This window comes from Hyperoodon ampullatus, assembly GCF_949752795.1.
Source record: "Hyperoodon ampullatus genome assembly, chromosome: 15".
Lineage (NCBI taxonomy): Eukaryota > Metazoa > Chordata > Mammalia > Artiodactyla > Ziphiidae > Hyperoodon > Hyperoodon ampullatus.
This window is the reverse complement of record NC_136928.1, coordinates 82,536,589-82,552,257: the sequence shown is the minus strand read 5'-3', so window position 1 is coordinate 82,552,257 and position 15,669 is coordinate 82,536,589. Positions and strand designations below refer to the sequence as shown.

Below are 15,669 nucleotides of genomic sequence, written 5' to 3'. Positions count from 1 at the left end.
GAATAAAGACGCAGACATAGAGAATGGACTTGAGGACATGGGGAGGGGGAAGGGTAAGCTGGGATGAAGTGAGAGAGTGGCATGGACATATATACACTACCAAATGTAAAACAGATAGCTAGTGGGAAGCAGCTGCATAGCACAGGGAGATCAGCTCGGTGATTTGTGACCACCTAGAGGGGTGGGATAGGGAGGGTGGGAGGGAGATGCAAGAGGGAGGAGATATGGGGATATATGTATATGTATAGCTGATTCACTTTGTTATAAAGCAAACACCATTGTAAACACACCATTGTAAAGCAATTATACTCCAATAAAGATGTTTAAAAAAAAAAGAATGTTTTAAGAAGAGAATTCCTATTGTTTTGAATCTACAAAGAAACAACTGTTTGCAGAATGATTACAGGACACCATCAACCATTTTCAGGAGTTGAAGACAAAGAAATTTCTGAGATTTGTCTGGATAATATTCAGCTTTAACTCACTATTGATTTTAACACTCAGCCATCAGACATTTGACCAAAATTGTGATTTGATGGACCCCTATTTAAAGGCAACCTCAGATAACACATTTCCAGCATTTCATCCACGTTCTTCAGTGATGCTCTTTTTCTCACGCCTGAACACAATAAACCATGAGTACCAGGAGTCCACTGAGCCTAAAGAAGTGGTATTCGGGGTATGCCTAGTGGTTTCTATCAGTGTCTCAAATATCATTGTCTCAAAGAACATGCCTATTACCAAATCAGCAATTTTATTTTTATTTTTAGTACATGCTAGCAAATTATATAGAGGCAAAAAGCAATAAATCTTCAAACAAGTATGCAATGCTCTAAAGAGGGCAACCCTTGGAAACCAGACTTTCAGGCGCAGGGCTACCCATCCCAGGACAGCTAGAAACGTTCACTCATGAGTCCCTGCATTCCAAAGTAGAAGATTTAGGGGTAGCGATACCTAATTTACTAAAGTGCACTTGTTCATAAGCCAACCATGTAAAAACAGACGGAATGTCTCCAACAATCCAAAAGGTGACCACGAAGAAGTGGGCTTATTCAGACCACTTCCGGATTGTTCCAGAAAGTCTGTAAGCACCAAGATGACAAACCTTCTAACCATGACAGCTACCCAGAAATGGCCTTGGCTGCCCTAGAGAAGGGAGCAAGCTCTCCAGCACAGATGTGTTCACACAGAAGCCAGAAGGCCATTCACCAGAGACTCCCATGAGGATTTCGTTTCACACAAGCAGTTCACACCAAAGGTGCGATGACCATGATCGCTGACATTTACAGAGTGCTTCCTACCCACAAGGCTCAGCAATGCAGATAAAGCAAGGTTCAGGCCACTCACACAGAACCACAGCTCAAATCTAAGCTCATTCCTGAACCCCGGTCTTAACTGCTAGACTCTTAACACACGAAACCTGTTTGCTTTTTAATCAGCTGCATCAGACCCTGCCCATCTCCCCTCTAGTCTCTGCAGCTCCAGGGCTCACGAAAAGCCTGGCTGTCAATCAATACTTATTCAAAGGGCGAGCCTGCCCTGCTTTCCATTTTCCTTGCTTCCTTAACTACAAGTCGCACTTCTGCTCTGGGATGCCAGGAAATTTTATCCTTCAAGATTCTGGCTCAGACGTTACCTTGCCCTGACCAATCCAAGCCTGAGTTACGGCTGTTTTTCCCTAGATGATGCCAGCATGGTGGGGCCTGCCCTGCCCTCCCACAGACGAGCTACATTTACTAGCCCTCACCCCACCCATATCCTTGCTGTGACCTGTGGCCATGTGACAGAGCTCTGGCAAAAGGAAGCACGGTCAAAGTAACGCGTATGTGCCACTTCTGGCCCACACCTGCAGCTGCAAGGGTTCTTTCCCCCCTTGTCTGCTGGAGGACTGGAACCCTCTAAGTTCTCAAGGTCTGGCTGCCAGACCAGCAGCAGTAACATCACCTGGGAACCTGTCACACTTGCAAACTCGGACTTAACTGAATCAGAAACTCTGGTCATAGGGCCCAGCAACCTGTGTTTTAACCAGTGTTACAGGGGATTCTCATGAAAACTCACGCTTAAGGACCACTGCCCTCAACAAACCAGCCTCAACTGCAATCAGGCGATAAGGCCCCAGGTAGCAGAACAATGTGTTGGAAGGAACACTGGTCTCTGTAGGACCAGGCGAAGTGGAACTATCCACCAATCTGGACCATTTGCATCAAAACTTATGTGAGAAAACAAGTAGTCTATTACCTTTAAAGGCCCTGACTGGGCTTCCCTGGTGGCGCAGTGGTTGAGAGTCCACCTGCCGATGCAGGGGACACGGGTTCGTGCCCCGGTCCGGGAGGCTCCCACACGCCGCGGAGCAGCTGGGCCCGTGAGCCATGGCCGCTGAGCCTGCGCGTCCGGAGCCTGTGCTCCGCAACGGGAGAGGCCACAACAGTGAGAGGCCCGCGTACCGCAAAAAAAAAAGAAAAAGGCCCTGACTTATTGTTGGGACTCCCTGCAGCAGCTTTATCCAAGCTAGGTCCAGCATCTCTCTTCTGACACAGCTTTACATGCTGTGCAGATGTATCAGTCTTTCTCTTCCCTCTAGACTAGAAGCTCAGGAGCCAGACGAGCTCTCACTCACCTTTGCATCTCTCCAGGGCCTAGAAAACCCCTGGCCTATACCAGGTGCTCAACGAACAACAATACCTACTTACCCTTTTCCGTCTTTACTGCCAAAGTGGTATTTCGTAATCTCTAAAATGATACCAATAAGCCAGCAACTTCCTTTTATAAAAATGTTCTAAAAGCAACCACACTCACTATAGACTAAAACTTTCCTACTCTGCAATTCTCAGAATGAGGTCAATTTGTCAAAGGTCTCACTTCGGCACTGCTACTGCCTCATTTCCTTGGGTCCCAGTGTGAGAGAAGGCTCTTGATTTTGATCCAGTCCATCTTCCCTGATATATAACTTATACAAATACACATTGGTTTTCCCTTGCCGTACCTTGCCCTCCTGCTCACTGTTTACTGTCCGACATAAAGATACCTAATCTCCTTGCTACCCACGGTACTAGCCTAGCCAGGGCGCTGGTCTGTACTGACATTCGCCTTCATTTTACAAGAGCTGAAAGGTGCATTTACCAAATCTGGAGTTAGGGACAAAATGGGCAAAAGCAATTTAATATTTTCATTATTTTCCAGAGGTTCCTGCTTTCAATAAAATCAATATAAAAAGGAAAACAATCCAAGACCAGCCTTCTGGCACTATTCTAATCTATTTTTTCTTTGCTGAAATGGTCCCAACATCCTTTTGTCTTTAATATTCCGAGCAGGATTTTTTTTCTAAATCGACTCACACGTTTCCTACCAAATGCCACATTCCTAACAAAGTTACTGCATCAATCATTTCATAGTCCTATGTGCTAAAACTGAGCCTGTGCCAAAAACCTACTTGGAACAGCATATTTATTTCCCCATTAATTTATATTCCCTATACCTTAAAAAAGAACTCTAGCTCTTTAGAAATGAATCCTTCCAATTCATATGGAAAAGTGTAACAAATACCCAACGATACCGACAATACCCAAAAATTCTGTTCTTTGATTTTGACTAGTTTATCAGAATTTCCATTCAAATCTAACGGAAGGCTGAAGCTCAGTGTTGTGATGCCAAATATACCAAGACTTTCCTTTACTATGTGGCTTTTAAAATATTTTCCAAGAACAAAAGGAGAAGACGTAACTAGCCTCATACTACAGGAAAGCTACAGGGACCGCATAGAAGGATGATAATCTTAGACTGAGGACACGTAGCCATCCCCAAAGATACTAAGCACCAGCCAAAGGGTACTTCTACCTTGTCCTCTCGGCTCTACTCAGACACCAAAAATCTTCGTCACTTCTATCCTTGGTAAGCAGCTAACGTGAACAGCTGTGCCAGTCCCAGTATTAGAAAAGGCACCCTAACACTTGCAGTGAAACGCACTGTAGATTAAACTTAAACTCCAAAGCCTGAATAGTTATCACAAGATAAAATATGCTGGCCAAAATTCAATGTACACTTTAAAAACCTGAAAAATTGGTAGGGGCTTATTGGGCAATCAAGACCTTTCCAAGAGACTTTATTCTCTACTAGCTAGACATTTTTTTTTAACATCACACCCATAAGATAGCCTTGACCACTTAGGCCAGTTAATAACTGAAATGCTGGATCTGCAAAAAGAACAAAATGATAGCGGTGTGAAAGTCCAACCTTCCCACTTTAATGGGATACTAACTTTCAAGATTATTTCTAAGGTGTGACCCTCTCCAAATGACTAGAACTAGTCAGACAAAATTTAACCTGAAATCCTGCTGGCCAGTTTAAGGACGAAATTACTAAGTGATGAAATACAAGAATTACATCTTCAACAATCCCGTGACATGGTTCCCAAGCCTTCTGCAGCCCTGACTGCCCTGCTATGGTTATAATTGGGTCTGTCAAGGTTCCTCTGACATCTCAGAAGAGCACAGTGTTCTTCAGATTGGATCGACCACCACCAACTATAATAGAAACTGCTACCTACTTCCTGATGGCCAATAAGCTAAATCTGGCCTAGCTATGTTGTTTGGGCTCAAAAAACAGAAGACTTAAGAAAACTTCAGCCAAAATTTTAAAAATCACAAATTTTCACCAAAAAATCCAGAATTCTAGCTTCCTTTGAAAAATCAGCTTTGGTAACCATCAGCAAATGTGAGGGGGGTGGCTTTCCTTTTAGCCTGGGCATGGGATTTCCGTATGGTCATGCTGTCTATATCTCAAAAAATGGCTGCATCTACATTCATATCCATTCATGTTCCTTGCCCGGCAACCTCTAGACATGTGAATTTGGAATTTATGTTGGCATTAACTACTTCACCTAAGCCACGACCTCATCAAGTAACAACACCTTACAGTAAACAGAAACTCCCACGGTTTATTCTTAAAATTTAATCCTGGTCTCAGGCAAGTCTCCTTCTATACAGTTAACTTTGAGAACTTCACTGCAAGTGTTTACATTTATCTTTGAAATTTGATGTTGTTAAATTAGATACATTCAACTCAATCACTATTTATTGTGCACCCAGAGGACGAGCGGTTTTGAAACTAGTGGTTTTGCAAAAGGCAGAGCCTCTCTCTCCAGTTTTAACAAGGTAAGGATCACCTGAATGTCTTTCATATGCTTAGTTTTACCTATAATCTACCTTCAAAAAGAAACTGAAAGGATTCAGAATTTTTTGTTTGTATAAGCTGGGAGTTATTTATTTTAAAATAACATGTAACCGAGTAACTTAAATATGTCTAAAAGTATATATTGTCTACAACTCTGACCTTCTACAGATATCTAGTTTGGCACAGAAAACCTCTAAAAACTAAAAAAGTTTCTATGGGATTATGGATTAAAACAGAAAGTATGTGGCATCTCTGTCCGATGCCGAGACAGGAGCAAGGCAAGCTGGTCAGAGGCCCAGAAGTTCACGGAAGAGGGAGGTCCATCTAGTTGGCAACTGGGCTGCCCCTGGCTTCCTCACTCCACAAGGACACAGGCCGCCCGGGGAGGATCCCCTGATTACACCTGCTGCCGGCCAAAAGCCAGGCTTCCCCGGACTGGCCGGCTGGGGGACAAGGGGGTGGAGGGGTAATATGGGCAAGGAGCCCCCTTGCAGGGCCCCGCCCACAGGGCTGTAAGGACAGCCCTTTGTTCTTTCCGGAGAAAGACAGTTCTGCACTCTGAAGGCTTTTTTTCTCAATAGCTTGATAACAATGCTGATAGAGCTTCTCTTTCCAGTCACCCCTTATCACCCAACAGTGTAATGACAGTATAATCGTCTAGCTGGGGATACTGGTACCTCTCACAGTTATCTTCATTTCCCTTTGAATCATCAGTCAGATTCCTCCAAAATTCTTCAATGCTTTGCACATCTCCTTTTAAGTAACCCTCCTGAGGAAAATAAAAGTCAGCCAGAAAGGTTTGCACAGCTTCCTTCTAACCCACGGAGATGTCCTGTGCAGCCCTTTACGTAAACACTCACATCAGAGGCCCCCCGTAACTCTCGCGGCTGTGCAGCTAGGAGGAAGCACAGCAGTGCCCACACGGAGGGACCGAGTCACAGTGACCCGACCCCGATCTGCGGAGCTCGGCCAGCTGGGGAGCCGAAGGAGCTGCAGAGATAAGGCAGCACCCCATCCAGGGAGGGGACGCCACTGCTGTCCTGACCCCACGACCAGCCTTCCAGCCGGGGAGGGTGTGGGTGTCAACGAAAGACGCTGGAAAAGTGAAGTGTACCCGGGAAAAGGATCCCTGAGAGCCCCTGGCGCAGGGCTGCTCAGAAGCTGGGCACGGGTACCACCCCGGCCGGGAGCCTCTGCCTGGCCGCCCGGCCAACTCCTCTGGTAGCTGCTGCCTTGAAAAGTGTGAGAACCACTGCTTAAAGTGGTTTAACCACTGCAGCAGCCACCTTCTCCTCTGCATCCCGCACGGCCAGCACGCTGTCCGGCACACGCCCGACACTCCAATGCCTGCAAAATGCATCACGGCAAACGGGCACTGCACACCCGGATGCCCCCGAGGGCCGTACACACAGTGTCCTCCACAAGCCCTGGAAAAGCAGCTCGGCAGCTGCAACACCCAGCACGGCCTGAGCTCTGCGTGCTCGGCCCTCTGCCGGCAGGGCCCCTGATGCCAACCTCAGCCGTGTGGGAGGGGCCCTCACTCGCCCCAGGATACAGACCGGGAACCTGCCACTTAGGAGAGCGCAGTCAGCGCCTGGACCGCCCCGCTCATCAGTGACGAGCGAACTTTAGCCGGTCTGTGCTCCCCCCGCGCGAGCCACCCACTCCAGACGCGCTCTGTGCCCACGGCGGTCCTGAGCACGAGAGAGGCAAACCTGCGAGCGAGGCCCTGTGCCTGCGGAGTTTACACCCTGGCAGGGAGGCGCGCGAAGTAAGCAAAAGAAATGAAGAGCCGCAGGTGCCATCAGAGCAGGGAAAGCCGAGGCAACTCCCCCGAGGCCCCGACTGACAAGGGCAAGGGTGGCCAAATCACCGCCAATCAGCGGGGGTTCTCGGACCACCACCTCCGAGAGCGAGGAGAATGCACACCCTTGACAGGCAGCTGTGGAAAGGGGCAAAGACCCCCAGCATGTGCCCCTAACCCCCCTCCTGAAAAAGCCAGACCGAGGCGATGCTGGGCTTTTGCTTGGAAGACACAGGAGAGGCTGGGGGAGCCCAGAGCCAAGGGTAGAGGTTGAGCAGGACGGCTGTCTGTCTGTCTCCTCTTCGAGCTGCTTCTGCAGCGCCAGCCTCCCTACAGAACCGCGGCATAGGTTCGAGGAACAGCTCCTCGAAGGGGCTCCGCCGGGGATGCCCACAGCCTCAGGCAGCAGCATGTACTTACCTACCGCTTGTGCCCGCGTTAGACGCGCACAAGTGGCCCCATGGGGAATGACGCGCCCCTGGAAAGGATGGGGCGGATCTTTAAAAGCTTCATCCAGGAGGCGTGAGCTTTAGCGGAGTGTTGCCAAAGATGGGTTTGCTGACCCAAAGGAGTGTGGAGGGGATTCCAGGCAGAGGAAATCGTTTGATCAAAGGCATGGAGTTAAAAGATAAGAAAAGGAACTTAACTGGTTCTGCAGGTCCTTCGGGCAGCAGACCAGGACTGCACTTCCAGCCCAGCCACTGCCACGTGCATGGGGGCTTCCGGCAATTTCCTGCTCCTCCGGGGAGAGAGTGTGGGTGTGTGAGGGGTGGCCAAAGTAGGGGCAGGGCCTGAATAACAGAAAAGGAGCTGGCAGCCATATTCGGGAGGTTCTAGGCCTCCCCTGTGGGCCAGGGGTTCCCAGAGGTAAAGCAGGCCTGAGAGTGGGTGGGGCAGGGCCTCTCACAGGGCAGGCCTCTCAGCCCAGGAGGACCCCAAAGTTAGACTTCTGACACTTTCTACACATGAGGTTACACAGGCAGTCACTAGAGATACAGTGACAGGACTGGAAGGGGACATGGACATCATTCGACTGAAAACTGGGGGCCACACTGCCTAGTGTGCACTTACGAATTTTATTCTTCCCGTATATTGTGACTATATTGTCAACAGCACAATTACACTGCGTGACCTTTTGGAGATTACAAGTTAATCGGTTAAACGCAAACATTTAAAAAATGCATCACACTTTGATAACCTTTTAGTAATATGAAGAACCTTAAAAAAATGTGGCCAGGTAGCTCTCTACCGCTGATGGTAGGAGAAGGTGGGTAAGAGTGAGCCTGCTTAAAAATGTAGGTTCCCTGGCCCTCACTGGGTAGCTCTGGGTAGAGCCCGGGAATATATAACAACAATCCCACATGATTTTTGATACAAGTGGTCTCACAGCCATACTTGGAAAAGCACTGCAAAGGGCAGCAGGGAAGCTGGGAAGAGGTTTAAGCAAGAAGTAACTAATCAGTATTACACAGTCTGCGCTGGATGTGGCTATTAGTGTTGCAGGCAGAAGCCTGATTATAATGGTTGTAAGAGTGAGCAGCGATTAGCAAGATTCAACTGTTCTTTCAAAACGTGTGACTGAGAAGAAAGAGACAGAATAAGGATGTGCCTTAAGGGCCTGACAAAAGGTTTTTTATTTGTATTCATCACGGAGAGAGATGAGTAACACTGTAAAGGACATATCAGTAATCACAGTGTCCTGCACAGGATTTCCACGCCCTCCAGACCCACTCTCCACTTTACTCTGGGCCCCCAAAGTATCAACTTGCCCTCTGAAGGAGGCACCAGCAGGAAAGAGAGGATGGGAGGGAGTGGGGTATTCATCATCCCTCACCCCCTCCCTCAAGGCCACCACGGGCTGGATGGGTCCCTCGCTGGGGGCCACAGCTGCTCCTGGCGGGAGCCCCTACAGCTCCCCTCGTGGGGTTCTGATCCCCCTAGGGCTCTACCCTTCCTTCCTGTGGCCCCTCCAGGCCTAGAGGAGCTGGTCCTGGGAGACCACCCTATTCCTTGCTGATTTCCCTAAACCTGCCCGTATCTTAGTAAATGGTTCTTAAAGTCTCCTTGGTTACCTAGTTCAATCTGTCTCCTACCAGAACCCTGCCAGATACATACAACATTAAGCACAGTATAAATGCCAGAACAGTGCCAAATCCAAAGTGCTACTGTGGTTCAAATACAACAGCAGTCACATCAGATGGGATTCAGGAAAAGATTCATCTGCAGGGTGCACTGGATGCGGGCTTGGAGGAACGGTGAGGATTCTGATAAGCAAAGGAGGGGGGCACATCCTTGCCGCCTATTCAGATCTCCTGAATCCGAATTCTATCTTTCCACACATCAGCTATCCCTCCCCTTTTCCAAACCCTACACATTTACCAAAGCAGGACCCATGTCATTCGTAAAATCATTAAATGATCACTCTGCTGGGGGCCCCGTTTACAGCTTGTTTTATTTTAAAGAAGTCTTGCCAAGTTCTATCATCGTAGACTCCCACCTGTTAAATCGACTGCAGGCCAAAGCTGTGTGTGAGCTGTTTTGATTACTTCCCTGGAAAGTCAGCCCTGATGGGCCACAGTAAACAGAGACTCGGGTTATTTGTACCTATCGAGGCAGTAATAACACAGGAAGCATTTTTAAAGCAGGGGACAAAGAACTCTTGAACAGTGAGGAAGCAGAAAAACCACTTTTGACTCCAAATTCAAAACGAGATTTTAATCCTAGTTTAATCACTGTGTGGGGAACAGGACTGAACCTGAGCCTGATATCTCCCTTCCTAAAAAGGAAGTCCTAGAGATTTAAAATGGAATATATGTGAACAGATGTTAACTTCCCAAAGAAAAATAGAAGACAAGTTCCAAATATCTCATAATTTGTAAAGAAGAAAGGAACGTGCAGCAGATGTATACCAGGAGCCAGGTACTCTACATAGATTATGTATTTTAATCTCCACAATAATCTACAAATAGCTACTATTTATTATCTTTATTTTATAGGTGAGGAAACTGGGCCTTAAAGAAATATACAGTAATTTGCCAACGAGCACAAGGCTGGCAGAATCTGGTTCCAAGCCAGTCATCACCACGGCATGACTACTTCCTACCGATGAAGGGAAACAGACACAGGGAAACCGACATGAACTACAATTTAGGGCACGCGGTCCTTTGCCTCACTGCCTCAGATTAACCACAGAGGCGGTTTCGACTTCAAAATTTATTAGTCCATTTTCCTCCCCTGAGTTCATATTTATATTCCCTCCAACTCAGTCCAAAAAGTATTTGAGGCAGCTTGATGAAACAAACACAGAATCATGGAATTTTAAAACTAAGTGCAACACACATTTTACACAGGGGGAAACTCATTTATGTAAAGTGACATTTCTAAAATTAGTTAACTGACAGGGCCCAAAATACAGATTCAAGATTCTCAGGCCCATATGCCTTCCTGATGAAAAGGAATCTTCCACAGCAGATTGCCTCAGTATGGCAGGGCTCTCAGGATGAAGGCTGAGGCTCAATAACGGCTGTAAAAGTAGACAGGTGCGACAAATGAGTTAAATATTTATGTCCAAAACCTAAAGCGTTCAAATGGCAACTTGAAGATAAAATGGGCCTTTGATTTTCTTGTTTGGTTGCCATTCACCTTCTTCTCCTAAAGTCATCATCTTCAAAAGGCTCAAAACTGAGAACGTCATTTATTTCTTCATCTATAAAACGGGGTTCATCACAGCACAGAATTGTAAGAGGATTAAAGCAGTTAATGTTCTAAACTATTCTTTTCCCTAATATATTATTTCACTTCATTGGTTGTTTACATGGCATGGGGTGGGGGAGAATACACAGTGACCCGTCAATCGACGAAATGACCAAAAAGAAGGAAACAAGGATTCTCCCTCTGTACACACATGGCTTTCCCCACTCCAACCATCACCACCAGCACTTCAGTGTTGGGAAAGCTCTTCCTCTCCACCCTGCCCTCCAAAAATACACTGGCAACCTGCATCTAAAACACGGATCTGTCAAAATGATTTGCCACGTGTTCAGAATAGAAATCAAAATGGACCTTTTACTCAAATGCTTAATACCATACGTACATACGTACCTGAAGCTAAAACACTTCAGGACTTGAATTTTATCTGACTTCATAAGGTGTTGTGAGGACGCAGGAAAATAATATGACGCATGTGAAAGAGATTTGAAAACTGTAAGATGGGACCCGTGATGATTATTACCTGACCTGGCAGGATTGCTTACAACAGCTGGTCCTCCTCCTCCTCCTCCTCCTCCAAACCTTTCCGAATATCTCGAGTCTCCCTCTTGCCCCCTCTCCCCACCCCAAAAAGTTCAGCACGTCATCTCTAAAACAAGGACCCTGTCCCCAAACAGGACTGTTCCATGAGGTCAGTCTCATTCCTCACACTGGCTGTCGGCCAAGTATGCCATCCTGGACATCACGTCACCAGGGAATCTTACTCCAATTTCATAGTACTTACAGCATCAAGGGAAATAAGGAAAGAAACATGGCTTAAGAGGAAAGGAAAGGAAGGGTAAAGAGAGGGAGGAAGACGAGGGCTGGAGAGCCCCTCAGTCTGATAACTCAGAAGTGAGGGAAGTCAAATGCCATAGAACATATACGTTCAGGTTAAAAAACAAAAACAAAAAACCTCTTAAGAAAATTGGTTGATCTGGACACAATTATTCTGCCTTGTTTGGTATTCATGTTGGGGTTTTTAAAAAATTCACCACATAGCCAACTAATAAAGAATACGATTCTGTTCAATGACATCTGATGTCCTCTCGACAGCACATTTGGCCGTTGTCTCTCCCTCAGCCCAAATCCCCACAGGTATTCCTTTAACGATAACTAACCACCCTAGAAATAAAGTCGCCTGGAATGCAAGGCCTAGAAAGGGGAAACATCAGATGCTAAATATTTCCCATCTTAAAGCATCATCGAACCTCACTCAATACCAGATTTTATATTTTTATTTAAATGTAAGACCTACTGAACAAATACTACGGTTACCTCAAGGTCCCTCTGGAATTCTCAGAAAAGATGAGAGAATCCAGGAGCCTAAGGCAGGCAAGATCTTTTGTCCCTGTTGCTTGCCTGGTCTTTACCGCAACATACTTCCGCCTTTCTCTCCTACCTGACCCTGCAACCTGCATTCTTCTACTCCATACATACCAGTACTTTCTATCATTTCATAAATTCCACACTCACTCTAGTAAAAAAGTTTAACTGTTTTCTGGCTCTAAGGTCCTTCTCTTCCTCTGACATCAAATAACTGCTTTTGTAATTTCCTAAATTTTCAAAACACTGTTAATTAGCGTATACCAAGTTAACACACTAAAAAGTTATATTTTTACACTTTTCATCTCCTGATTTGTCTTTTTCCTGTTGAATCACACTATTTGATTACAACTAATTCTTAGGCTTTCTCTCAACTGGGACCCAGTTATTTACATGTTACCAAAATTATTTTCTATTTTGCTCAACTTCAAAATAATGGCTCAGTGACTACTTATTCATCCAATTTTACTAAATGAGTTTTCAGTTATTCCAAGTGCCTTATCGGCAAAAAAGTCGATTCTTCGGTGCTTCAGAGAAAGTTTATTATTACCATAAAAAGTTAAGGCTGGTGTGGTATTAATCCAATATTCTTAAGACTTGCTAAGAGAAAACAACCCAAAATACAAGTGGCTATGCAAATTCAGAATGGTCTCAAGAGAACAAAGGTGTCCAAGGTACCAAATCAAAACCTGTAGATAATAAAGGAGGAAAGTCAAAATTTTAAGTCCTGTCCCCTTCCCTGATTCTCCTGCTTATGTCAGCACTAAAAAGAACTTGCTCCGGATTGCTGAGATTTTTAAATGAGTTTATTATATTAAATCACTTTTAAAGTCACAGGCATTATATAAATTAGAAGGCATGAGCACAGTAGAGAAAATATTTCATCGTGATAGGGAGAGAGAAAATGAAACAGAGAGGAAGAGGGAGAAAGAGAGCATAATCCTGTTCCCTAAAATAAGTGAAAAGCTATAGGCCTATCTCTCTTGCTGTCATTGGCAAAACAATTTTTAAACAGATACCTACCCTGCATTTGCTGATACCCTGGCAGCAACCTACTTAAGTCAAGGAGGGTTGTAATACACTAAAAGGCCATACACTGTGCTTCACTTCAGAAAAGTGAGAATTCTCCACAGGGCTGAGAAGACGAAAAACCATAAGTTCTGATCAGTTTATTAATAAACAGAGAAGACTACTTTCTTATAGTATGCGATTAATTTCACTAGTGGCACTTGAATCTATTAGCAAGATTCACATTATAACTGTAGTTCAAGATGTATGGGGGATAGGTGTTTACTAAGAACCAACAGCTATTACTGAACTATAAGTAAGGAATTCAGATCTGAACAGAGGTAGAATTTTTTTATACTCATTGAACATACTTCTATTTTACTTTTTAAAACACTGAAGCGCAAAGCACTTAGTGTCATAACGTTAGACACAGGGGTCGTTTCCCATCTTGCTGCTATGAAACGGAGTCTGGACACAGAGGAATCCAGTATTATAAATGAAATCCCTGATGACATCAATGACAGCAACACATTCGGGCGGGCAGTGAACCCGGATCCCTTGGAAAGTGAAAACACTTCTACATCAAGTCCACCTGAAATAATTTTAAGCAAAATTTTCAGTGAACTACCTCTAGCCTGGGGCTAAAGCAATGATCTCTGCACCACCAACTACTCTAAATGTCACTCTGACAAATACTCCCAAACTTTCTTTTCTGAATAAAAATGGCGCTGCTTTTCCCACACAATCCTGTTTATATCTCAGTAACCCTTAGGCCCTTCATGCAAACTCAAAGTGAGGACTTAAATGTCACTCTTCCCTATACTGTGTCAAATGCTTTTTTGGGGGGGCGGGGCGGAGGCGTTTCCATCTACAAGGTTGCCACTTTCTCCGCTAGACACCCTGGGATCATTAACTCAGTTTGCCTTTTCTTCCTAACCCCTGCCTGCCTTGCCCCAAACTGCTGCCTCTCTCTCTTGCATACGCCGCACTTCCACGCAAACTGTCCCAAAGAGCCAGTCGCCGACCCCTGAGCTGGCCTCCTCCATGCCACACACGTCGTGTCCAGCGCACCCTCCACCTAGGCACGTCCATCCTTTCCCCGTGGAGTATCGGGTGCCACGCGCGCAGGGCACAGACACCCCGGCTCCCCCAAAGCACAGCCTTTCCACGCACTGTCTACACCCGTGCCCACACGCACTGGAAGCGGCTTCGGGACTCCGATCGCCGACTACGCGGTGCACGCACGCCCCGGGTCGGGCGCTGCTGTGGCAGGGAGCAGGGCCAAGCATGCACGCGCGCACGTCGGTGCCCGGAGCCCCCCCGGGCTGCCCGAGCGGGGTGGGGGCTGGGTGGGCAGCTGCGGGCGGGGGGACAGCGGGCGCCAGGCAGCGGGCGGACAATAACAAGCGGGTCGCCTCCTCCCTTCGCCCCCGCCCCAGCCCGCGCCCCGGGTCCCGGGTCCCGGCTTCCGCGCGGATGGCACACGGCCGCGGAGGGGGCGGCGAGGGCGCGGTGCCAGCGGGGCAGCCTCGGGTACCTGGTCGATGGGCAGCTGCACGGCGTTGCTGAGGGGCTGCAGCAGGGTGGAGCCCGTAGTGCTGGTGGTGGCCATGGCCTGCCTGGCGCTCCGGCCGCCCGCGCCGCTCGCCCGCGACTGAGCCGGGCGACGCCGAGGACGGGGAAGCGACCGGCGCGCCTGCCCCCTGGCCGCCCGCGGTCTGAGCGCGCGGGGCGGGGCCGGGGAGGGGCCGGGGGCGGTGACCCGCTCGGCCCTCCTTCCGCGCCCCCACGCCCCCGCCGCGCCCCCGCGTCCCCGCGTCCCCGCCCGCGCCCCCGACCGCCCGCGCCCGCCCCGCCCCCTGACTTCCAGCAGCTTCCAACAGCCCCCTCCCCACCTCGCGCGCCCTCGCACCAGACAGCCCCGCGGCCCAATCGCGGAGCGGCGCCCCGACGCCCTCAGCCAATCAGAGGGCGCCGGCCGCGCCCCGCCCCCATCCCAGGCCCAGGCCCGGGGGACGAGGGGCTGTCTGGCCACAGTGGGCGGGCGGGTCGCGGGTACCGCTCTTCGGTGGCAGCGGGGAGATCTCCGCCTCCTCATCCCCTTATTCCTCCTCCCTGCCCGAAGTCGGCGGCCAGCCCACCCCTCTCTAGGAGGAGCGGTGGACGACAAAGGGGAACGGGTTGGCTGCCAGACGAACGGGCGACGTGCGGGGCGCCGTCGAGCCAACGCTGGGGGAAATTGGGAACAAAGCTGGGGGCCGGGAGGAGGAGGGCAACGAACCAAAAAAGTGACCTAGATAAGAAGTCCCTTTGTCTTCAGGATTGCTATGGAAAAGCGCAAACTTGAGTCCAGTTCCGGTTGTGTGTGCCTTTCGGTCACCCTCAAGCCCACCTGGGCCTGGCGGGCTGCGACCGGTCCAGTTCGACGCCGCGATGGCGCCCCGCCCCAGGGAGGGAGGCAGTTCTCACCTGTGCCTGCGGCGTGTGTGCGTGTGTGTGTGTGTGTGTGTGTGTGTGTGTGTGTCCTTAACTGCCCGGCCTCTGCCGTCTTCCTCAGAACGAAAGCTCTTTCTCAGCAACTCGTCACCCCTGAGTCGCCAGCTCCCCCAGACTCT

At 48.3% G+C, this 15,669-nt stretch overlaps 1 protein-coding gene across 2 annotated transcripts in view; it reads right to left on the bottom strand.

Annotated features, from left to right (window-relative positions):
• The window catches only part of MBOAT2 (membrane bound glycerophospholipid O-acyltransferase 2), a gene marked incomplete at both ends in the record, with an annotated part of 106,826 nt that extends 92,160 nt beyond the window's left edge, over positions 1-14,666 (bottom strand). For both annotated transcript variants that reach the window (XM_079721091.1, XM_079721092.1), the window contains one exon: positions 14,592-14,666. In XM_079721091.1, the coding sequence (XP_079577217.1) occupies positions 14,592-14,666 (75 nt within the window). The remainder of the gene's footprint in view (positions 1-14,591) is intronic.
• Between the last annotated feature and the right edge of the window lie 1,003 nt (positions 14,667-15,669).